Source organism: Dipodomys merriami, unplaced genomic scaffold, assembly GCF_024711535.1.
Source record: "Dipodomys merriami isolate MVZ:Mamm:240054 unplaced genomic scaffold, mDipMer1.0.p SCAF_7, whole genome shotgun sequence".
NCBI classification, from domain to species: Eukaryota; Metazoa; Chordata; class Mammalia; order Rodentia; family Heteromyidae; genus Dipodomys; species Dipodomys merriami.
Window position 1 is genome coordinate 72,458,986 of NW_027206290.1, and position 25,679 is coordinate 72,484,664.

General features: G+C 39.7%; 1 protein-coding gene across 4 annotated transcripts in view; it reads right to left on the reverse strand.

The window, feature by feature from the left end:
• Positions 1-1,805: 1,805 nt before the first annotated feature.
• The window catches only part of Rbm39 (RNA binding motif protein 39), a 37,331-nt gene continuing 13,457 nt past the window's right edge, over positions 1,806-25,679 (reverse strand). Inside the window, exons 5-17 of one of the 4 annotated variants that reach the window (XM_070007169.1) lie at positions 25,564-25,629; positions 25,413-25,466; positions 20,694-20,811; positions 18,557-18,709; positions 17,052-17,189; positions 14,428-14,493; positions 12,478-12,682; positions 12,139-12,216; positions 7,639-7,671; positions 5,093-5,174; positions 4,191-4,296; positions 2,883-2,961; positions 1,806-2,793 (exon numbers count right to left, since the gene is read on the reverse strand). In XM_070007169.1, coding sequence (XP_069863270.1) covers positions 2,693-2,793; positions 2,883-2,961; positions 4,191-4,296; positions 5,093-5,174; positions 7,639-7,671; positions 12,139-12,216; positions 12,478-12,682; positions 14,428-14,493; positions 17,052-17,189; positions 18,557-18,709; positions 20,694-20,811; positions 25,413-25,466; positions 25,564-25,629 — 1,279 coding nt within the window. In that variant the 3' untranslated portion in view covers positions 1,806-2,692. Of the gene's footprint in view, positions 2,794-2,882; positions 2,962-4,190; positions 4,297-5,092; positions 5,175-7,638; positions 7,690-12,138; positions 12,217-12,477; positions 12,683-14,427; positions 14,494-17,051; positions 17,190-18,556; positions 18,710-20,693; positions 20,812-25,412; positions 25,467-25,563; positions 25,630-25,679 lie in introns of all 4 variants that reach the window. The other 3 variants (XM_070007168.1, XM_070007171.1, XM_070007170.1) reach the window with 3 other exon arrangements.

The window sequence follows — 25,679 nt, forward strand, 5'->3', positions numbered from 1 at the left end:
TTGCCTTGCATGCATGAGGCCATGGGTTCGATTCCTCAGCACCACATAAGCAAAAAAAAGCCGGAAGTGGCGCTGTGGCTCAAGTGGAAGAGCATTAGCTTTGAGCTGAAGAGCTGAGGGACAACACTCAGGCCCAGAGTTCAGGCCCCATGACCGGACCCAAAAAAAAAAAAAAAAAAAGAAAAGAAAAAAACTTGAATTTCACGAAGAGGCTGGGAGTGTGGCTTAGTTGTATTGTTTATCTTGCAGTACCACATAAATAGAAAAAGCTGGATGTGGCGCTATGGCTCAATTGGCCCTGAATTCAAACCTCAGGACTGGCAAAAAAATATATATACATATATATAATTTGAATTTTTGGAAACTTTAGCTGTGCTGTCAACTTTGGAAAAAGTATCTCAGTTTTACCGTGTTGAGTTGGCATTGTACAGAAATTAATAGCCATATTGGTCTAGAAATGTTAAACAATTTTTTTCCATTTGTACAGGGGTAAACGCACTGTATTAAATATGTAAGGTCTTATCTACGTGGGTTTGATTACAGAAACTAATAAAGTATTCTCTAAATAATGAAAAAAAATTTTTTTTTCCCACTAGGATATTGTCTTCTAAAAAATCTAAACAATTTTCTTGGGGGGGGGGGTGTCGGTCACTGGGCTTGCCCAGCACTCTATGGCTTGAGCTACAGTGCCACTTCTGCTTTTCTAGTGGTTTATTGGAGATGAGTCTCTCCTGGCAGACTTTGAACCTCGATCCTCAGATCTCAGTCTCCTGAGTAGGATTACAGTGAGCCACCGGCACCCAGCTGTGAACAATTACACTTATTTTCCATTAGGGACAGAAAGTAGAAACAGCACAATTGGTAGAGCACTAGCCTTGAGTACAAAAGGCCCAGAGACAGTTCCAATGAACAGAATTCAAACACCAGAACCAGAAACAAAAATTAAGCTAGGCAGTGTCCTGTGAAAACTTGCTGCCTACTACAAAAACCCGAAATCCCTTATCTCCAATAAACCACCAGAAAACCGGAAGTAGCACAGTGGCTCAAGCAATAGAGAGCTCACCTTTGCTGAAGAGCACAAGGACAATGCCCAAGCCCAGAGTTCAAGCCCCAAGACTGATCAAAAAAAAAAAAAAAAACTAAAGTAGCAGAAAGCTAAAAGTAGATGTGGCTTATTTGGTAGAGTGCCAGCACTGAGCAAAAAAAAAAGCTAGAAACAGTGTACCAGGACCAGAACACACAGGTTTGAATAAACTGAGTAGTGGTGTATAGAGAAAAAAGTACAAACTTAAAATGCATTTTTATCCATACTGGAGCTTGAACCCAGGCCCTGACACTTACATGGTAAGTACTGTATTGTTGGATAAGAAGGGGTAGGGGTCCCTTTCATTTTGTCTGAGATCTTAAAATCATGACCAACCTGATCTCTTAATTCCCGAGTAGTTGGAATTGCAGCTGTTAGCTAAGAAGGACAATTTACTCATTTTCTTCGGTACTATTTAGTGGAGGAAAAAAAAAAGTCCCTCCCCATAAAGGTAGCCTGAGCACACAGGAAACCAGAACCTAATCTAGGTCAGATTTCTTTGGTTTTCCCCTAAATTTATTATCAATAATCTAATCCTGTTATAATGAGTATAATGTAATAGCTAATACCCAGATAGACATGGTATTGTATGCCAATAATATAAGCACTGAGGAGGAGATTGGTAAAATCAAGGCCGGGCAGACCTACATGAGATTATTAAATAAAAGTAATAACTACTTTTAAAATAATTTCTATGACTTAAAAACTTGAAAAATGAAGCTTTCTTGTGGCCTTTTTAAGAGAATTTTATTTGAGTGGTTCTTACAAAGATTGTTGCAATATGAAAGTCATTTGATAGAAATATCAAGCTGTCTTGTCAAACACACTGAATTAACCCAAAAATATATTTCAGAGCTCACAGAGCTTAAAAAGAGCAAAGATTATATATATATATGAAACCAGACAAAACCTATTTCTGCATTTCCCACTTGTTGCTTGAGTGCCTTGCTTCACAAACTTATTAAATACCTTCAGGAAATGCAGTTATTATTTTGTTTGGAATCTTAAAGACACACCAGAACACATAGTATTTACAAAGAAACTTTTACAGGTACATTTAACTAAAAAGTTACCATCAAGAAATATAATTGTGAAATCTCCCTTTCTTGCTCCAGATGATCAGTATGCAAGATGAGATGCTCGCCAAACAGCTGCTTAGCTATCTTAATTTCCATACACTTAAATGTGTATTTCAGACACTGTTGATAAACCATGAGCCAAATATCAAAATTAGTGAAATGTGAAGTGTAACTGCTGTGTAAAAAGTTAAGACTCCTAAAACAATAAAAAACATTACATATCTGTCTGCCTTGACAGAATGTACATTTGTTCCTCCTAGAACTATTTCTATAGATCCTTAATGTAATTTTCTACATGAACATTTTAAAAGGCAGAACAAGAGAACAACTTGGCATACAGTGGGATATGCTAGTTAGGGAGAATGAGCACACTGTATTCCTGTTAACATTTTTATTTTTTTCAAAGTAACAGGAATTGTATACAAATGACAGTAGACCCTTGCCTCTTTATTTTTATCTAAATAAAAGATAACTCAGGATGAATTCTCAAGAAAAAAAAAGCTATGTACATAAGGGACTATATCTTCCTTCATCGTCTACTTGGAACCAGTAGTTGTGTTGCTGTCATAGAATCAGGGAACAGGTTGTGGTAAGTTGGAAGAGGTACATATGCTGCTGTTATCATTTTACCTGTTGAAATAAAAAGATGTTGTTATGCTTAGTGTTGAGTAGTACTGAAAATTAAATCACTTAAGAAAACAAAACAAAACAAAACTCACCAGCAAACCACCTGCCATGCAATGCATTAACAGCAGCAATAGCTGCAGCAATTGATGGGCACTTCACATACACGTTGCCCTAAAGTACAGAAACAAAACAAATGTAATGACTCACTCAAGATAACCAAAGAAATAACTAAATAATTCATTACCAGATAATTCATTATCTGATTGCTTCTAATTCCAACAAGCAAAATGAATACTTAGCATGTGGAAGACACCAGAAATATTTTCATTTATAAATTATGTTGCAGTGTGTATTAGGTCAGTATATTAAGGCAAACTGTAGAACAGGAATGATTGGCAAATGCCTGTATCCTGCATTTTGGGCAAATCAACAGAATATTGAAAACCAGCATGGCATGGTCAACCTACCGATATGATGTTTCCCCTTGAAAAGAACCATCATCATATAATGTACCTTAATTATGTAATGATCAAACCCATGGATTAATGACTCACATTAATACTGGATGTTCAAGAGGCTGAGATTCTAAGATCAAAATTTAAACTAGCTCTGGCAAGAAGGACCACAATATGCTATCCAATATAACCACCAAATAAGCCAGAAGTGGAGTTGTGGCTCATGTGGTAGTGCCATCCTTGAACAAAACACCTTAAGGATGATACCAGGCCCTTACTTTCACCCACATAAAAATTGGTATTCCAGAAACTGAGATTCAAGCATCACTTTTCAAAGCCAGCCAGAAGAGGAAATACTGTAAGACTCTTCTCTTAAAATTAACTGCTAGAAAACTCAAAATGAATTTGGCTCAAAGTGGTAGAGTGCTAGTCTTTTTTAGTTTATTTTTTTTGGGTCTGGGCCTGGGCCCTGTCCCTCAGCTGGTCAGCTCAAGGCTAGCGCTCTATCACTGGAGCCACAAAGTCATGTCTGGCTTTTTTCTTTTTGCTTATATGGTGCTGAGGAATCGAACCCAGAGCCTCATGCATGCAAGGCAAGTGCTCTACCACTGAGCTACCTTCCCAGCCCTGATATGCTTACTGCTAGTCTTGAAGGAAAAAGCTCAAGGACAGAGTCCAGTCCCTGAATTCAAGCCCCATGACTAATCCAAAAAAAACAAAAAATGTGGCTTAGTAGTAGGGAGAGTGCTTGCCAATTCCTCAGTAACACATAAAGAGAAAAAGCCAAAGTGGTGCTACTGTAGCACAAGCCGTAGAGTATCGGTCTTGAGTGAAAGAAGCTCACATTAAAGAAAAAAAAAACAAAAAATACCCCACCAAATATGTAAAAATGAAGAAACTAAACGGAGCAATATTCTACCACTGTTACTTTAAAATTCAAAATACCTGAGCTGAATTTTTGTCCACATAAATATGAATAACACCTCCATGTTTATTACATTCTTCAATCACATCATCTTTGATCTCTGTATCCCATCCAACTTCTTCTTCTCTGTAAAAAACAAATTTTAAAGTCCTGTAAATAGTATACAAATAGTAAAAAAAAAAAAAAAAAAAAAAAAAACACTATGCAATTAGTAAAATTTTCTTTCTTTTTGGGTTGATTGTGGGACCTGAACTCTGGGCATGGGTGGGCACTGTCACTGAGCTCTTCAGCTGAAGGGTAGTGGCTTTACTGCTTAAGCCACTTCTACTTCCAGCTTTTCAGGAGATTGATTGGAGTCTCCTATATACTTTCCTGCCCTGGCTGGTTTTGAACTGCAGTCCTCAGATCTCAGCCTCCTGAGTAGCTAGGATTATAGGCATGAACCGCTGGTACCCAGCTCTAACATTTTGGGGGTGGGGGGGAGGGAGGAGGGAGGCAGTACTGGGGCTTGAGCTCATCAGGGCCAAAGGCCTTTCCCTGAGCTTTTTTTGTTCAAGGATAGCACTCTTACTACTTAAACCAAAGCACCATTTCTAGCTTTTTCTGTTGATGTGGTACTGAGGAATCAAACCAGGGCTTTATGCATGCTAGGCAAGCACCGTACCACTAAGCCACATTCCCAGTCCCCCACCCTTCTTTCTGTTGTCGAAAGCCATGGTGGCACACACATGCAAACCCAGGTCAGCTGGATGTTGGTTAATGAAATAGAAAGAATAAGGGAAGATAGGATAAGTAGTTTTGTTTTCCCATCTTAAAACTTTGCAGGCTCCAGGTGTGGCTTAAAGTCTATAAAATGCCAGCCTTGCAAATAAGAGATAAGTTAGAATATTACAACGTCCAATGTGTACTTAAGCATACTTACGTTTGAGGATTAAACATGTTAGACAGCTGGAAACACTGCGTTGCAAGTGGTTGGACAGAGGCGGCTGCAGCTAAAGCTGAAGCTTAAAAAAAAACAAACACGGAGAAATTAGTTTCATGTTAAATGTGTTGAAATGTTATAAAACCTAATCCCCACACCCTCAAGGTTTATGGGTATGACTACATCATCTTAAAATTTTTATTTTCTGTAATAAGAAAATAACCCACTTCACTAATATACCTTTCCCTCAATCTCTCTCCCCTCTCTTTGGGATCAGGAGTGGGGACTAAACTCAGTAACTCACACTCATTTGGCTTTGCTGCTAAAGGCTGGCAATTTGAGCCACAGCTCTATTTATGGCTTTCTGCTGGGTAATTGGATAGCCTGAAAATTTCCAAGCTGAAATCTTTAAATCTCATTTTCTGAATAGAAGTAATATCCCTCCTCTTAACACTATGTTAAAGGACTCAGCCACTAAATCATATCTAGAATAATTATGTAATACCCAATACAATGTAAGCTCTTTAAGTAGCTGTTACATTATTCAGTACAAGTAAAAATGATTGCACAGGCAAGGTATATATGAAAATTCCCAGGTCCCACCATTTTCAATCTATAATTATTTGAATACTCAGATATGAAACATATGGGCAGAGGGCTGACAAAGATAATTTCAAGGTTGATTTTTCATAGGAGAGCTAGAATTTATACTGCAGTAACAGAAATAAAACTTTCATTTTCTAGGCTAAATAAATCTATACCTCCCTATTTCTTGGTTTCTGCACATGAATAAATAATTTCTTTTAAAAGGTTATCTACCAAAATAGGAAAATACTGAAAAGACTAGCTTATGTAATTAAGATAATTTAAAAACACCAGCCACTGTAATACACAAATAAAAAGCACATACATGTTTTAAGAATGAGGTTAAGAGTACTTTAAAAAATAGGTGCTCCATGCTTTTATGGGACTTACAAAAGCATTACCAGTAGCTGTTACAGAACTCACCGTAATCATATTATCTGACCAAATTTCTTTCCAATGCATAACAAACAATGCTAAGGATAAAACAATGCATTAAGAAAGGTAACAAAAATCAACAATTATCTGAGGAAGTATGAGATACATTCCAGTAAACAAAAATTAGGGCTATACATAAGACACCTTTAAAAAGACTAATTGTTTCTGGTTAAACTATGTGTGTTACTTTCCTTCAAGTACTTTTCTTTCACAGAGCTTCATTTACAATAATGAAGGTTTAAATACTTTCATGTTAATTAAAAGTATTAAAAAAAAAAAAGCTGATGTCAAATTCTACTGGAGAAAAGAACCTCAGAACAGTGCTACAATTAGGGTGGAGAATCTTATAAGCCTAAAAGTAGTCTGGGCAATGTAACAAAAATGGATTTTCAAAAAAAAAAAAAGTCAAGATTATTTTCATTATACTTTAAAAAGCTAAAAAAGGAAAGGACTTAACATATAAATTATCTAAAATTAACTTACATAAATAAGAAAAATATTAGAAAACTTACAAAAAACAAAAAACAGTTCAATATATATCACATGCAGTATATAACAAAAATACCTCTCTACTTCGAAAAAAATTTGTTAGGAGTGCATGGTTTTCATTTATGGGAAGACTTACAAATGTATTTAATACTTATCACCAAGGACAAAGTAAGCACAGGTTAAACAATAAGCATTAAGAAAAAGAAGGTACCCAATTTGAATAGGAAATTACTACGTGGCCAAAGGGTAGACATTTGATCATTTAAAATAAGAAATTATGGCTAAGTAAAGCATGCAATATAGACTTAAACCTACTTCTAGTCTTGGCTCAAGCTCCTACTAATCATCATTATCAGAATACAAATTCTAAACAAAAATTGATGAATGTGTCTATGTAGCAGGTCTTGAACACAATGCCTCCCATGCATGATCAAGAAGTTTTCTGACTACATCTCAATCCTGACCCTAAGCTTTTTCATTTAAACCTAGTACTCTACCACTTTGAACCACAATACCAATTCTGGTTTTCTACTAATTAACTGGAGATAAAGAGTTTCACAGACTTTCCTGCCCAGGCTGGCTTTGAACTGAGATCTTCATATCTCAGCCTCCTGAGCATCTAGGATCATAGGTGTGAGCTACCCGCACCTTGCTTGATTTCTTTCTAAAAGTAAATTTTATTTTTCTTTATATAAAATCTTAAGAGCAGTCAAAACATGAATATTTAACGATATAGGGCTTAATGGTTTTGAAGTGCTAAGGATAGGATTAATCCAGCCAGCTAGGGCAGGCCTCACCTGTACCACTGACCTAAAAGCCCCCAGTGGAAAGCTGGAAACTAAGAGAAAACCAAGCACAGACATTTTCATTTCTCCATTAATGTACTAAGTTAGGTGCTCAGAAATAGATTACTCTCTGTAAACCAGTATGTCTCAATCTGGCATTTGATCCAAAGCATTGTACCAAATAAGATAAAGTAACTAAGCCTTAACTACATTTAATTTTAATTCAAAGGAAAAAAAAAAAGTTACACTCACCTTCAGTCTGTTGTGAAAGTCGTGTTTGCAAATCTATAACAAAAGAGAATTCTACAGCTCAGTGCAGGAACAATGAAGAGCCTCAACTAACAGGGTAAATGTCAGTAAAGCATTAATAAAAAGAGGACTACAACAGCAGGGTTTATTGAAATAAGCTTAGTAACAATACCTGGCAGCAAAACCTCCTTCCCCATTCCTCATTGAAAAGGCTTTGGAGCCTTTTTATTTCTAGTGCCCTAGAAAATTTACACCTTTCTTCCTATTCCTACTATACTTATCTCACATACATTCCACAATAATAGCAAGTCTTCTGTTGGGAATAATGGGAAATGGGGAAAGGGGAGCATACCGGTCAAAAATGTGTGAAAAACCCTGATCTTGAGAATTCAATTCCAAGTACTTAGAAATTTGAGCTTTTATTTATTAAACAGTGGCAGTATTTAACACAAGAATTTTGAAACAATATACACCAAAAAGCTGTAAACATGCTCAATAGGAGCCAAATTAGCAAGAATATCACTATTATAAAACAGTATTTTTCAAATTGTGTATCAGATCTAAATTTAGGGCTGGCATAAAAATTGACAATATGACTTCAATAATATTAATTGAAGGCTTTGTGTCCTAAATTGAAATTTTAATAAAAAACATCTACAGACTATATACCCTAATTGAAATATCAACATCAGACATTACGAAAAGTAAAAGGAACTTTTGGGGATATGCTTTGAAACACAAGTGTGCACATTTCTACAGTGAAGGTATTGTGTCAATCAGCACGAAGACTAACTAGCAGGGGGATTTTATTAATATAAGACTATCTGGAATTAAAATGTCAGAAAACAGTATGTAGGAAATGCTTCCTATTAGTAACCTGTCATCAAATGCAAAAGACTATTAATTTATATGGACTTTTAGTTGCTCAAAATTGGCATCTCAGAAAGCTGAAGAAAATAAGTGGTACATACTGAAGGAACTTGAAGATATGACCATAGGAACACTGTCAATAAAAGTTAATTATAACAGATTGTCTTTTTTCCCAAAAAGGGGAAAATGTATAGATAACAGAAATCCATGCTTTAAAATGTGTATCTCAATCCCAATTACAAATATTCTGTAAACCATTTCTGACAAATCAGGAAAGAGCATGGGTTTCATTCATAAAGTAAGAATTCTAGCTCTATGCTGGTAACTGACACCAGCAATCCTCCATAAGACTTTTATCTCCAGTTAACCACAAAAAAGCTATAAGTGGATCTGTGACTCAGGTGGTACAGTGCTAGCCTTGAGCAAAAAACCTCAGAGACAGCACCCACACCTTAATCTTCCAGCCTCAAGACAGGGACAGAAAATAAATATAAGATGCTTTTCTGCCCAAGGCTTCCACACCTCTAGTCTGGCTTTTTGCTACTATATTGGAGGTAAAGAGTTTGGGGGATTTTTCTGTTCAGGCTAGATTCAAATTGTAATCCACAGGGCTGGGAAGGTGGCTCAGTGGTAGAGCGCTTGCCTTGCATGCATGAGGTCCGAGGTCCAATTCCTCAGCACCACATAAGCAGAAAAAAAAAGCTGGAAGTGGCGATGTGGCTCAAGTGGTAGAGCGCTAGCCTTGAGCTGAGGAGCTGAGGGACAGCACTCAGGCCCTGAGTTCAGGCACCACGACCGGACCCCCGCACCCCCCAAAAAATTGTAATCCTCAGATCTGATCTTCTGAGTAGCTAGGAGTACCACCAGCACCCAAGTTCTATAAAAAGTTTTAATGATGATCACCTAGACAAAACATCTAATTACAAATATTTACCTTAAAGTGTTGCATATCAATAAAAACTTAAGTATTGATTATTAACTCAGTACCAATATCAGTCTGAAAAACAAACAAAAAACACCTCATCTTTTTGTGTTTTTTTTGGTCAGTCCTGGGTCTTGAACTCAGGGCCCAGGCACTGTCCCTGAGCCTCTCTCTCTACGCAAGGCTAGCACTCTACCAGTTGAGCCACAGTGCCACTTCTGGCCTTTCCTGCTTATGTGGTACTGAGAAATCAAACCCAGAACTTCATGCTAGGAAAGCATTCTACCAATAAGGCCACATTTCCAGTCCAGCAACCCATCTTAATAAATAATAGAAAGAAAGCCAGGTGGCAGTAGCTCACGGCTCTAATTCTAGCTACTCAGGAGACTGAGATCTGAGGATTGCGGTTCAAAGCCAGCCCGGGCAGGAAAGTCCATGAGATTCTTATCTCCAATAAACCACTAGAAAACCAGAAGTGCCACTGTGGCTCAAGTCCTAGAGCACTAGCCTTTCTGAAGAGCACAGGGACAGGGCCCAAGCCCAGAGTTCAAGCCCAAGGACAAAAAAAAGAAAAGAAAAAATAGAAACATAAACAGTATGTAAGATTACTAAACAGATTAGTAGATACAGTAGTTCACCAAGAAAAAATAAAGAGATACTGGTAGTGATAATACTTAACACTAAAAAAAAGTTCAATTGGGTAATATTTTGTTGCTGTTGGTTGTGGAACTAGAACTCAGGGCCTGGGCATTGTTCCTGAATGTCCCTGCCTAACCAGTGGCAAAAACAAAAAACAAAAAAATTAACACACCAAAAAAAAAAAAGTTGAAAATGAAGTTGTAAATAGAATGTTAGAGCATTATCCTACATCAAAAAAATCTAGGGACTGGGAAGGTAGCTCAGTTGTAGAGTGCTTGCCTTGCATGCATGATGCCCTGGGTTCGATTCCTCAGCACCACATATAAGGAGAAAAAAGCAAAAAAAAGCTGGAAGTGGCACTGTGGCTCAAGTAGTAGAGTGCTAGCCTTGGGCTAAAGAGCTGAGGGACAGCACCCAGGCCCAGAGTACAGGCCCCTTGACAGACAAAAAAAATAAAAAACAAAAAATAAATGGACTGGGAAGATGGCTTAGTGGTAGAGCGCTTGCCTTGCATGCATGATGCCCTGGGTTCGATTCCTCAGCACCACATAAGAAAAAAGAAAAAAAGCCAGAAGTGGTGCTGTGGCTCAAGTGGTAGAGCTCTGGACTTGAGCTGAAGAGCTGAGGGACAGCACCCAGGTCCAGAGTTCAGGCCCCACGACCGGACCCAGGGGGATAAAAAAAAAAACCAGGTCCCACGTTCAAACCTCATTATAGAGACACACATATACACACACAAAAACACATTTTAGTTATCTGACTTACAACTGTTAAAAAAAAACGGCGGAGACCAGTGGCCCAGGCCTATATAAAGCCTATCGACACAGGAAGATGGGATGTGAGATCAGAGTTCCAAGCCAGCCTGAACAAAAAAGACCCAAGGACTTTTTTTGGCCAGTTCTAGAGCTTGAACTCAGGGCATGGGCCCTCTTAAGTGAGCGTCTGTGATCAACAACACTAGCACTCTACCATTTGAGCCATAGTGACACTTCCAGCCTTTTCTATTTATGTGGTACTAAATAATCAAACCCAGGAGTTCATGAATGCTAAGCAAGCACTCTACCAATAAGCCAGATTCCCACCCCTGTAAGACTTACCCCTATTCACAAAATTCCAAAGCCGAGTTATGGGTCAAGTGGCAGAGGATTATCCTTGAGCAAAAAAAAGGTCCAGAACTAGAACAAAAAAGGGGGGCTGGGATGGTGTCTCAGTGGTAGAGTGCTTGCCTTGCATGCATGAGCCCTGGGTCCATTCCTCAGCACCACTTAAACAGAAAAAGCCAGAAGTGGTGCTGTGACTCAAGTGGTAGAACACTAGGCTTGCACTGAAGAGCTGAGGAACAGCTCCCAGGCCTAGAGTTCAAGTCCTCACGAATGACCACCCCCCCCAAAAAAAAATAAAGGAAAAAAAAAATCCCAGGTTGGTGCCAGTGACTCATACCGGACCTAGGTTTAAAGCCAGACTAGGCAGAAAATGAGTTGTGCTTGTGCGGTGAGACCTCCTTACCTAGTTAGGGGAAGACCATTACAAGCTTATCCTCCCCTAGTCCTGCTGTGACTAGATGGAGACTATTGCTGTCTGGTAACACTTGAGGGTGTCAGAGATACACTGGGGACTTGCAATAAACTGTCAATTAATTGCCCCTTGGTCTAAATCTCCCAGCTCATCCTCAATTCAAATTTTCATTTACTATTCAGAAAACAAGTATTATCTGTCATCGTACTCTGGCAGTAAAGATTAAGAGATTCTGAATGTTTTCTGAAAAGAATTTATTACTAAAACCTTATTTAATGAATGCAATCCTTACAATCCTCAGTAAAAATATTCAGATACTATCAATTTCAACTAAAAGTTGAATGTGGGATTTAATAATACCCTGACATCTTATCTTGGTTAGTAAATAATTTTATCTTAAAGCTAAACTTCCTTATGTGAATTATGGAAAATTTTATCCTAAAAGTACTTGATGAATTGAATTCTCAGTTAGTCCTTTTAAATGGAGAAATTTGGCATATTTTCGAATTAGATGAAAAAAAACAACGATTTCAAATTAGAAAAGATTCAATTCCTACCTGCCACAGCACCAAATGCCAAAGAGCCACTCATTTGTAAAGCTTGCTGTGCTGCTGGTGGAATCTGCAAACCTGTGCCTGTAAAAGAATAGATCTTGAAGTCCTTAATAGGTGAGAATAGAAAAATTAGTTTTGTAGATTACTACTTGAGTCACACTTCACTAGAAGAGATCACAGATGAGGACAAAGAATTGCAATAACTGCAAATAATTTTATTCCCAAGTATGTTCATGAAGCAAATCTAAATCTAATTTGTCTTATGCTGTCAAGTAAAATAGGATGTAATATAGATTCCATTGAGAGTTGCAATACCTTGCAATCAACTAGAAAAAAACTTACCCTCTGCAAGTCTTGCCATTAATTGGAGACGACCAGTTGTTCCCAAATCAATTCCAGTCCTTTCCAGTTCATCACTATCCAAAAATGAACTAGCACTAGAAGCATCAGTTCGTTCAGTAACATGACCAACTTTCATTGGCCTTCCTGCTAGTTCAAATCCATTAAGTTGTTCCAAAGCCTTTTTGGCACACTCTGAGTCTGAAAACTAAGGATAGGAATACAATATATAAATAGTTAATTTAACTAATCCCATAAGAAAGATTTGACTTCTATGTTCTATTGTCCAGGAACATGGCTCAAGAACAAACATGACTGTAATGTTCCCCACCCTCATCCCAATTAAAGAATCATGCATGGCGTGTTGCCAATCATCCAAGCTTTGTGAAAGATCCACAGGTAGGGGAAATGCTGACTCTGCCAAGACAAAAACAAATCCCTATGCACAAAAGGTCTGGTGGTAAACCACTTACCTAGCAAGAGAAAGCAAAGAACACAATACATTATACACACAGCTATAATTCATAAAAACTGAAGATTTGTTAGTAGTTTCAAAAAATTTTTTTTCTTTTTTGTTGGTCATGGGGCTTGAACTCTGGGCCTCGGTGCTGTCCCTCATTTATTCAGCTCAAGGCTACCACTGTACCACTTGAGCCACAGTGCCACTTCTGGTTTTCTGAGTGGTTTATTGGAGATAAAAAGAGTTTGACAGACTTTCCTGCCCAAGCTGGCTTTCAATTGTGATGCTCTGATCTCAGCCTTATAGGATTATAGGCATGATCCAACTGCAACCAGGTTTAAAAAAAAAAAAAAAATCAGAAAAAATTTGATGGGAATGCTCATGCGTGCAAACCTAGTACTCACGATATGGAGATCTGAAGATGGCAGCTTGAAGCCAGTACAGGCAGGAAAATGAGACCAAAAAAAACTAGAAGTAATGCTGAGGCTCAAAGTTGTATAATGCTAGCCTTGACCACAAAAGCTTAGGGACAGGGCTCAGGCCCTTTATTCAATCGCCATAACCAGGCACCTGTCTAATGCTCGTAATCTTATTCAAGAGGATGAGATCTGGTGATCATGATCCAATACCAACCTAGGCAAGTAAGTCCATGAAACTCATCTCCAATTACCATCAGGAAACCAAAGTGGCACTGTGGCTCAAAGCAGTAGAGCACTAGCCTTAAACAAAAAGAACTCAGGGACAGGTTCTAGGCCATGAGTTCAAGACCCATAAGCGACCAAAAAAAGAAATACACAAAAACTTGGTAGAGGTCTGGGAATTTTGCTTAGTAGTACACTGCTTGCCTAGCATGTGTGAAGCCGTGGGTTCAATTCCTTAGTACCACATAACCAAAATTTGCACTGTGACTCAAGTGGTAGAGCTCTAGCACAGAGCAAAAGCAGCTCAGGGGCAACTGCCTAGGCCTTGAGTTCAAGCCCCTGGACTGGCAAAACAAAACCAAAAAAGTAACTGAATTCAGGGCATCCTACTCTAGTTTGACATGCATTCTACAATGTGGCCTTTAGTTTGTTTTTAAATTAGACCTCTCAGTTTGGGAATGGTGGCTCATTTTTATTCTAGATACCCAGGAGACTGTGATCTGAGGTTCATAGTTTGAAGCCACAGCTCACAAGGTAAAAGTCCATGAAACTCTCATGTCCAATTCAGCAACAAAAATCTGAATGTAACTTAAGTGGTAGAGTGCCAGCCTTGAGAAAAAAAATCCCAAGTCATGAGTGCCAAAGTCTAAATGAGTCCTATTACTGTTAAAAATCAATCAATCTCAGTCAATATATAAATTTGGTCTTGCAAAAGATTTACCATTTTATTATGTGTGTGGTGGTCAGTGCTAGGACTCTTAACCTGCTACAAACTAATCGCTTAAAATTAGTAACCAATAGCTTCATTATGCTTCTAGATTAATAACATTGTTAATCATAGCAATTACTTACGGTAATAAAACCATATCCTTTAGATCGACCTGTTTCACTATCCATCATGAGCTGGATACTTTCAATCTAAAATTGAAAGACATAATTTTTGTAAGTTGAAAGCAGGAAAACACCTGGGTACTGATGGTTCACACCTGTAATCCTAGGTACTCAGGAAGCTGAGAAAGAACTGAGGAGGATGTCAGTTGTTGCAAACAAACCCAAATTAATCAGCAAAAAGGTGCTAGGTCTCAAGATGAAGTTCAAATAGAATGTAAGCCTTGAAAGAAATGCCAAATGAAAATAAGAAGCCAAGTTCAAACCCCGATACCAACACACAAATACAAAAAACTTGTCCATTTATCTCAAGGGCACATGAACAACAAAAATTCCAGTTATGTTTGTTGAAATGCATGGGATTCTCTCAATTAGTCACTGTATAAGCCTATTTATTTTTTCTTTTTTGGGGGTCCGGTCGTGGGGCCTCAAATCTGGGCCTGGGCTCTGTCCCTCAGCTCTTCAGCTCAAGGCTACCACTCTTCCACTTGAGCCACAATGCCACTTCCAGCTTTTTCTGCTTATGTGGTACTGAGGAATCGAACCCAAGGCCTCATGCGTGCAAGGCAAGCACTCTACCACTGAGCCACCTTCCCAGCCCCAAGCCTATTCCTTATATTATGACAAAGTTAGACCAGATAACTACTTTTCAGACATCTTTTTTATGGAACTCTGTAAGCACAGGAAATAAGACCCCAAAACATACACTGACACATACCTGAATCATCTTAAATTTACAAAAACACACCTTCTCAACATCTAGAAAAAGGGGCTGGGAATGTGGCTCAGTGGTAGAGTGTTTGCCTTGCAAGTATTAGACCCTAGGTTTGATTATTTAGCACTACATACTGAAAAACAAAAACAGAAGCACTACATACTGAAAAACAAAAACAGAAGTGGTACTGTGGCTCAAATAGTAGAGCTCTAGCATTGAGCCTAACAACTAAGGGAGTGCACCCAGGCCCAGAGTTCAGGCCCCAAAAACAACAACAACAAAAAATATCCAGAAATAAAGTAAGATTATCATAGTGCCCAAAGGAACAGTTTAGGAGATAGGGTTTTCCAGGGCTTAGGGCTTGATACTTAACATGGAATACAACTCTTTTAAACTTTTATTTCCTTTTTTTTAAAATGGGGCTGGGAAGGTGGCTCAGTGGTAGAGCGCTTGCCTTGCATGCCTGAAGCTCTGGGTTCGATTCCTCAGTACTACATAAGCAAAAAGAAAAAAGCCAGAAGTGGCGCTGTGGCTCAAGTGGTAGAGCGCTAACCTTGAGCTGAAGAGCTGAGGGACAGAGCCCAGGCTCAGAGTTCAGACTCCACGACCGGACCCCCCCCCCAAAAAAAAATGGGGCTGGGAGTGTAGCTCAGTGGTAGAGTGCTTGCCTTGCATACGTGAGCACCACATAAGCAGAAAACAAAGCAGGAAGTTGCGTTGTGGCTCAAGTGGCCTGAGATGGAAGAATCCCATGTTGAAGCCACTTTGGAAAACTAAGCAAAACTTTGACACATTCAACCACAATCCGCATGCACACACGCACGCACGCACAAAGTATCCTTTTATTCATGAAGAATTTTAGAAAAGATTCTAACATACATTATGCATTAGACAGCAGCATTAGAATTAACAAGTAGTGATTAGGGGCTGGAAAGGTGGCTCAGTGGTAGAGTGCCTTGCATGCATGAGGCCCTAGATTCCATTCCTCAGCACCACATAGAAAAAAGAAAAAAGCCAGAAGTGGCGCTGTGGCTCAAATGGTAGAGCGCTAGCCTTGAGCTGAGGGACAGTGCCCAAGCCCAGAGTTCAGGCCCCATGACTGGACCCAAAAATAAATAAATAAAAAGTAGTGATTATATTCAATGTACATCATATAAAAACTGAACTATCTAATTTGGGGATAGGGATGGGAAGGGAGGAAATGGGGGAGAACAAAGAAAGGGGTGACATGGACTATGAGTTATATACACTAATAACCTGCCTTAGGGAATTATCCTTTTGTACCACTAGTAACAATAACTTTTTATTTAAAAAAAGGAAAATCTGATACCTAGGAAGTCCTAACTACTTTATCCACCCTCACAGCCTCCTATGTATCTCAATTTCAGGTACTTATCCCCATGCCCATCAACTACATAACATTCTTTGTATTCAAATATATAATTTTTAAATTTTTATTTATTTATTTTTTGTTCAGTCATGGGGCTTGAATTCTGGACCTGGGCCCTGCATCTCAACTCTTCAGCTCAAGGTAAGCACTCTATCGCTTGAGCCACTTGGTTTACTGGAGGTAAGAGTCTCATGAATTTTCCGCCCAGGCTGGCTTTAAACCATAATCCTCCGATCTCAGCCTCCTGAGTAGCTAGGATTACAGGCCTGAGCCACCAGCACCTGGCTTCAAATATGTTTTTTTTTTTATTATTGTGAAAATACTGTACAAATATATGTTTTTGTGAGGCATGTTGACATCACAAAAATCTTTCAAAACAACCACTCTTTGCAAATATTAACAGAAACTTAAGTAGACCCGTAGAAATCATTAAATTTTTTCTAACCTGACACTTCATAAGATTTGTTGAATATATAGACTTACCCTTCCAAAAGGCTCAAAGATCCCACGAAGCATATCCTCAGTTATGTTAAAGTGTAATGAGCCTACATAAAGCCTCATAGGTCCAGCACTGCCTTTTTGTAAATTATTTGCCATTGCTGCAGCTCTGTTTTTCTCAGCCTACAAGTAAATCAAGACAAAATATACATGATATAATACTCTGATTGTTAATGACAATCATAGGAAACAGATTAAAATGTTTAAGGACAATTGAGAGTAAATAAAAGATTATGCTAAAGTCTACTTTATAAAGCATTAATAGACAAATTCAGACATTAAACAGGACTGGCAAAAAAAATACAGGAATATGGCTTTTTGGGTACATTTTTATTTGGCAATATAATTTCTGAAAATGATGGTTGTTGTACAATAGGAATATAATACATTGTATTGAACTTTTAATAGTGGCTGAGTCAGTAAAGAGATCTGAGAATCATGGTTGGATACCAGCATGGTCAGAAAAGCCCATGAGACTCCAGCCCCAATTCAACAGGAAAAACATAGTAGGAAGTGTTGCCTAAGTAGCAGAACACCTCTAGTGAAAAATTAAAGGGACAGGTCTCAAGACCTAGCATGCACTTCTATGTGCACAGGCATGCACACACACCACTATCAACAACAACAATTACTAAAGAAGTCTGGTGTGTGCTGGTGGCTGACATCTGTTAATCAATCCTACCTATTCAGGAAGTTGAGATTTTAGACTAATGGTTTATAGTCAGTACAGGCAGACAAATTTGGGACTCTCAATTCAATTTTATTACCTCTCAATCAACTAGGTGAGAGAGGGCAGGAGGTTATTGCATTGCAGGTGCTGGAATTTTATTTTCAGGGCTTGGAGCTTTTTAGAAAAATATTTTACTACATGAACTTATTCCTTTTTGGCTAAGCTTATTTCTCAAATACTGTCAGATTTTACCTCAGGAACAAGACCCTGGTCTTCCAATTTATATCTCCCAATATATGGGGGACAAACAAGTTCCACCATACCCAGCTTATATTTTGAATATGAGGTATTGCTCCTAGTTGTCATTGATGTATATTAAACATCCATCATGTTCTCTGCTTCAAGCTGGGCGCTGGTGGCCCACACCTGTAATCCTAGGTACTCAAGAGGCTGAGATCTGAGGATCACTGTTCAAAATCAGTCTGGAGAGGAAAGTCCATGAGACTTTTATCTCCAATAAACCACCAAAAAACCACAAGTGGCGCTGTGGCTCAAATGGTAGAGCTCTTGCCTTGAGCTTAAGAGCTGAGGGACAGCACCCAGGCCCAGAGTTCAAGCCCTATGACTGACCAAAAAAACCCCACAAAGTGCTTATTTTCCCAATGGTGAACTCTTCTAAGCAAAAGAAAATTTTGCCTTGCTGAAACAAAGAAAGGACCCACTCACCGAAATTGTGACTTAAGGGTTTGGGGATTACCCGAGCAAAGCACAAGACCATAGAACACTACTAAAGCAAATGAAACTGCTAACACAAAATTACCTGTGATGCTTGTACTATAATTGGCACTCCTAAAACTCGCTGGCCAGTTAATCCGATTGCCAGAGGCACTGAGCTAACATCCACAAATTCCACATAAGCAATTCCTTTGGAACGTCTTGAGTTTCTATCAGAAATCATCCTTACATCACGAACCTACAAAGAAATAACAAGGTTGTTTGTACAATAATACATAATAAACCACAAAGATGTAAGTATTTTTGTTTTTTGCCAGTCCTGGGGCTTGAATTCAGGGCATAGGCACTGTCCCTGAGCCTATCAGTACTTCTTTTTCTCAAGGCTAGTGTTCTATCACTTGAGCCAAGGTGCAACTTCCAGCCTTTTCTGTTTAGGGGCATATGCAGACAGAGCACAGGCTCTACTCCTGACCTATATCCCCACTACTTTAGTAATATTTTTCTAGAGACAGGTTTTTTTCCTGTAGAAAATGCTTGCCTTTAACTTGTAATCCCTATGGCCACCTCCAAATATGCTAAGCATGTGCTACACCATGTCAATTTTTTAATCTTAGCTTCTCAGAAGACAGATCTGAAGATCACAGTTCCAAACTACCCTGGGCCTTGAGACTCTTAGGGAACCACAAGTTAAATGGTAAAACACTGGCTTTGAACAAAAACCACAGGGACAGCACCCAGGTCCTGAGCTCAACTCTAGGAAGAGTGTGTATGTATACACACACCCAGGCACACACAAATTATAGATATTACTGAAATATCAAGTATATTTTTCTTACTACCTTTTAATAGTCTATAGTAGGACTGGGAAGGTGGTTCAGTGGTAGATTGCTTCCCTCTCATGCATGAGGCCCTGGATTGGATTCCTCAGCACCACATAAGCAGTAAAAAGCCAGAGGTGGCACTGTCACTCAAGTGGTAGGGAGGTAGCCTTGAGTTGAAGAGCTGAGGGACAGCACCAGGCCCAGAGTTCAACCCCCATGACCAACAAAAAAATAATAATAATAAAAAAAGTATATATGGCCAGGGAATTGTGGCTCACACCTATAATGCTACTTTCCAGGAGGGTTATGATTTGTGGATCATAGTTCATAGCCAGCCCACCCAGACAAAGCAGAGAACTTTCATTTCCGATCAGTTAGAACAAAGCCAGAAGTGGTAAAGTCTCAGCCACTAACAAAAAAAAGCCCATCAAGAGGAGAGGTCTTAAGTTGAAGCACAACTACAGGCTAACATAAAATTCAAGCTAGTTTGTCACTCTGTTGTAACCCAGGTAACTTTCAATGATTCTCCCCTCACCCGTTAACCCCATGGTACTGATGTTCCTAGCTCCTCTTTGTATCATTTTTTGGTTATTACTGGAGATCAAATTTACAGCCTTTTGCTGAACAGCCCCTCTACCACTTGAGTCATGTCACCTGTCTTTTAGTAATTTTCAAGGTAGATGCTCAATTTATAGCCAGGCCAGTGTGGGATATAATCCCCCGACATGTACTCCCACACTGTCGGGAATGACAATCACAAGCCACTATGCCCTATCACTGGTTCAGATATTATAAGCTTGTGCCAGATCACCTTTCTTTTGATATAGTAGTTAAAGGATACCAAATTTTAACACTACATATCCTTACAGATATGCAAAAAGGCACCAATGGACAGTTTAAATAAAACAATTTCCTAGTAACCCCAAGGAAAGATAAGAGGGAGTCTAGACATATTCCAATTTTTATTTGCCACACTGACAATAAAATTACTGCACTGAGGACTGGGAATGTGGCTTAATGGTAGAGTGCTTGCCTAGCATACATGAAGCCCTGGGTTTGATTCCTTAGTACCAGAAAGGACCAGAAATGGTGCTGTGGCCCAAGTGTCAGAGTATAGCCTTAAGCAAAAGCAGCTCAGGGACAATGCCCAGGCTAAATTCAAGCCCCAGGACTGGCTGGTTAAAGTAAATAAATAAATAAATAAAACTACACATTAAGAGAGAAGGCAGGTTAGGAGGACTGGGGGAGAACAATGAAAGTGATGACATTAAGCAAGATGCATTGTTCTTAAAAACTGACTTGAATGACAAGCCCTTTGTACAACTACTTAAAAATAAAAAAACATATATAATTTAAAAGGGAAAGTCTTTTTCCACCCATTTGGTCTTCCTCCATTATTACCTTTCCTACTGTAGAGAAAAATTCTTCCAAATCCCTTGGTCGAATTCTTGCTGCCAGCTGCATACAGAAAACTGTCCTTGCATCTCTTTCCTCAGGAGTTAGATTGTCAATAGGCTCCCTAACAGGAGTAAAGAATACAAAATTAGTTTTGCAACATTGAATTAATGTCTAGAACAAGCCTAAATTAGTTTGATACTACATCCCAACACATGCTGGGAGCTGGTGGCTCAGACCTGTCATCATAGCTAGTCAGGAAGCTGACATCTGACAATGGCCATTCAGACTGTCAGTCCATGAGATTCTAATCAACAATTACCAACTTAAAAATCGGGCTGGGAGCCGGGCGCTGGTGGCTCACGCCTGTAATCCTAGCTACTCAGGAGGCTGAGATCTGAGGATCGCGGTTCAAAGCCAGCCCGGGCAGGAGAGACCGTGAGACTCCTATCTCCAATAAACCACCAGAAAACCGGAAGTGGCGCTATAGCTCAAGTGGTAGAGCGCTCGCCTTGAGCTGAAGAGCTGAGGGACAGCGCCCAAGCCCAGAGTTCAAGCCCCACGACCGACAAAAAAAAAAAAAAAATCGGGCTGGGAAGGTGGCTCAGTGGTAGAGCGCTTGCCTTGCATGCCTGAGGCCCTGGGTTCAATTCCTCAGCACCACATAAGCAAAAAAGAAAAAAAATGGAAGTGGCACTGTGGCTCAAGTGGTAGAGTACTAGCCTTGAGCTGAAGAGCTGAGGGACAGCGCCCAGGCCCAGAGTTCAGGCTCCATAACCGGACCAAAAAAAACCAAAAAAAAACAAAAAAACTTAAAAACCAAAAGTAGCAGGGCTGGGAAGGTGGCTCAGTGGTAGAGCGCTTACCTTGCATGCATGAGGCCCTGGGTTTGATTCCTCAGCACCACATAAGCAAAAAGAAAAAAGCCGGAAGTGGCGCTGTGGCTCAAGTGGTAGAGCATTAGCCTTGAGCTGAAGAGCTGAGAGACAATGCCCAGGCCCAGAGTTCAGGCCTGACGACCGGACACCCCCCCCCCCAAAAAAAACCAAAAGTAGCAGGGTGCCAGTGGCTCACGCCTGTAATCCTAACTACTCAGGAGGCTGAGATCTGAGGATCACAGTTCAAAGCCAGCCAGGGCAGAAAAGTCCCTGAGACTCCCATCTCCAATGAACCACTAGAAACCCCTACGTGGAGCTGTGGCTCAAAAGGTAGAGTGCTTACCTTGAGCTGAAGAGCTAAGGGAGTGCGCCCAGGCCCAGAGTAAAGGCCCCATGACAAAAAAAAAAAAAAAAGTGGACCTGGGGCTCAAAGTGGTAGAGTGCTATTCTTTTTTTGTTATTGGTCGTGGGGCCTGAACTCTGGGCCTGGGCTCTGTCCCTCAGCTCTAAAGCTGAAGGCCAGCCCTCTACCACTTGAGCCACAGCACCACTTCTGCCTTTTTCTGCTTACATGGTGCTGTGGAATCGAACCCAGGGCCTCATGCATCCAAGGCAAGCACTGTACTACTGAGCCATTGAGATACCTTCCCAGCCTGAGATAACCAGTTTTAACTATAATTACTATCTGCCCAATAACAAATTTGAGACATATTCAAAATCCATAATGATGCCTCCTCAGAATAAAACCATAATGTAAAATGTTTGAAAATTAGAAATGCTCAACTTAGAGATAAAATTCCCAAAGACGAAACATTCTAAATTTACAAATTCAGATGAAAACCGAGGATTTTTTTTTTTTTGTTATTGGTTGTGGGGACTGAACTCTGACTCTGGGGCTTGGGCACTGTTCCTGCACTCTTCAGCTCAAGGCAAGCAATCTACTGCTTGAGCCACAGTACCGCTTCCTGTCTTCAAATGGTTTATTGGAGATAAGAGTCTCACAGACTTCCCTCCCTGGGCTGGCTTTAAACCGTGATCCTCAGATCTCAGCCTTCTGAGTAGCTAGTTAGCATGAGCCACTGGCGCCCGGCTAAAATGAGTTATTTTTTAATTAGAGTATTTTGAATTTATAAGTGCAATCTAGTGTCCACACTTTATCAAGTGCTTTTATTTTGGTCAGTCGTGGGGCCTGAACTTTGGGCCTAGGCACTATCCCTCAGCATTTCAGCTCAAGGTTAGTGGTGCACCATTTGAGTTACAGCACCACTTCCAGCTTTTTCTGCTTATGTGGTACTGAGGAATTGAACCCAGGGCTTCACGCATGCAAGGCAAGTACTCTAACACTAACCCACCTTCCTAGCCCTCAACTGCTAGTCCAGATTGACCTAGAAAATCAGTGTCAACCAAGTGTCTGGCCTATTTGGGTTTTTGTTTTTTTTTTTTTAAGATAGGGTCTTTATTAACACAAGCTGGACTCAAATTCCTGAATCCTTTCACCTCACACTGCCAAGTGCTGGGATTACAGAATTTATTCTGCAATCTGCTCTAGTGTTTCACTTCAGGAGCATATATACTAACATGGATAAATACAGAAAGGATGAGAACGTACAATAGTCAATAAATTCTCAACTAATGGGAGATTTTAATGAAATTAAATAAATGTGTTAACATCTACTATAAAATGTGACTTTGTTTTGTTTGTACTGAGACTTAAACTCAGGATTTTGTACTTTTGCCCACAGGCTAGTAGTCTACCACCTAAGCCACACCTCCAGCCGTACACACAGCTGTGTGTCTGTGTGCATATTGTTCTCTCAGGGCTTGGGTGCTGTCCTTTAGCTTTTTGACTCAAGGCTGATAGCTTTGCCACTTGAACAAGTGAGGAACAGCTCTTAAACATATTTTATCCACATTCTCAATATTATCAGGCACAAGTGCAGGTTGGGAAAAAAAATTACTACTTCACTAACAAAATGATTCCAAGTGATTGGAAAATCAGCAGACAGGTGATCTGCAAGACAATTTAAACATCTCAACTAGATTCAAATTAAGAACAGAAACTCTTTAAAAATATGGAATGTTTTACAAATTTGCTTGCCATCCTAGTGCAGGGACATGCTAATCTCTGTAACCTGAACTGGTGGCTCATGCCTGTAATCCTAGCTACTCAGGAGGCTGAGATCTGTGGATCAAGGTTCAAAGCCCAGGCAGGAAAGTCTGTGAGAGTCTTATCTCCAATAAACCACTCAGAAAACTTGAAGTGGTGCTATGGCTCAAGTGGTAGAGTGCTTGCCTAGAGCTGAAGAGTGCAGGGACAGCGCCCAAGCCCAGAGTTCAAGCCCTACAACCGACAAAACCAACAAACAAACAAACAAAAAAAAGCAAAAAACCCCAGTCTGGGTATGAAAGTCTATCAGACTCTTATCTCCACACCAAACTACAAAAAAAAAGTTGCAAATGGAGCTGTGTGAAGTGGTAGAATCTTGGCCTTGAGCAAAATAGCTTAGAGATAGCCCCAGCCCTGAGTTCAAGCCCAAAGACTAGCACAAAAAAAGATAGACAGATAAATAGATAGATGGCAGAGAGTCTATAAACAACTAATACTTAGTATGTGTGCCTCATTTGGTCCACAGGGTTGAACATTACCTATCATTTTTTTTTTTTGGGGGGGGGGGGGAGGTCCGGTTGTGGGGCCTGAACTCAGGGCCTGGGTACTGTCCCTTAGCTCTTTAGCTCAAGGCTAGCGCTCTACCACTTGAGCCACAGTGCCACTTCCGGCTTTTTTCTTTTGCTTATGTGGTGCTTAGGAATTGAACCCAGGGCCTCATGCATGCAAGGCAAGCGCTCTACCACTGAGTCACCTTCCTAGCCCCTACCCATCCTTTTAATAAAAGTTTTCAAGACCTCTGAGATACAGTTAATTTCCTCAGAAGAGCCAGGAGCCAATGGCTCACGCCTGTAATCCTAGCTACTCAGGAGGCTGAGATCTGAGGATCTCAGTTCAAAGCCAGCCCGGGCAGGAAAGTCAGCGAGACTCTCATCTCCAATAAACCACTAGAAAACTGAAGTGGCTCTGTGGCTCCAGTGGTAGAGCGCTAGCCTTTAGCTGAAGAGCACGCAGGGACAGAGTTCAAGCCCCACGACCGACCCCCAAAAAAATATTTCCTCAGAATAGAACAAAAAGTCAGCAAAATTTATTCTTATATGAGGCTACTTCAAATAAGACTATAGCAAATAAGTTATTTTTTTGCTTGAACTCAGGGCCAGGGCACTGTCCCTGAGCTGCTCTGCTCGCTAGTCACAGCGCCACTTCCAACTATTAACTTATTTCTTTTTTTTTTTGGGTCCGGTCATGAGGCCTGAACTCTGGGCCTGGGCACTGTCCCTCAGCTCTTCAGCTCAAGGCTAGTGCTCTACCTCTTGAGTCACAGCGTCACTTCCGGCTTTTTTCTTTTTGCTTATGTGGTGCTGAGGAATTGAACCCAGGGCCTCAGGCATGCAAGGCAAGCGCTCTACCACTGAGCCACCTTCCCAGCCCCCTTAACTTATTTCTTAATAACTTAATTTCACAGTTAAGCATATTTAGTAAATACTTCCACATTTAAATGGTCCTTTACTTGCTATTGAAAACTTACATTCACATTGATTTGAATTTATAATACTACCAAAAATAAAAATCAAGATTAATATTCTCTGAAGTTACAGTCACTGAATCTAGCATAAACATAAACTGTCAAAGTGCTTTTAGGTTTTTTTCAGTAATTTCGTTAACAAATTGTTACAGAAGTTGTAAGCTCTAAATTTAAAAATATATGTATTTTATATATATGTATATTTGAACAGCTACCTCACAGGGCTCTTGTCTTTTCTGAATGGACTTTTGCTTCGGGAACGTCGTCTACTGCAAAGTTAAAAAATTTCACAAGTTACGAAAAAAAAATACATCACAGTAATTCCTTAAAAAACAATTTAAACAATTCAGAAGTATGTTTAAAAACCTTAATTTGATGCTATGAGGCAACCCAATCTTTCCTCGGATGGCACTGTTAAATTTTGGTCCGGAGCTAAAAAGGAAAACACAAAATTACACTAGTTACAGGTTTAGGGTCTTGCT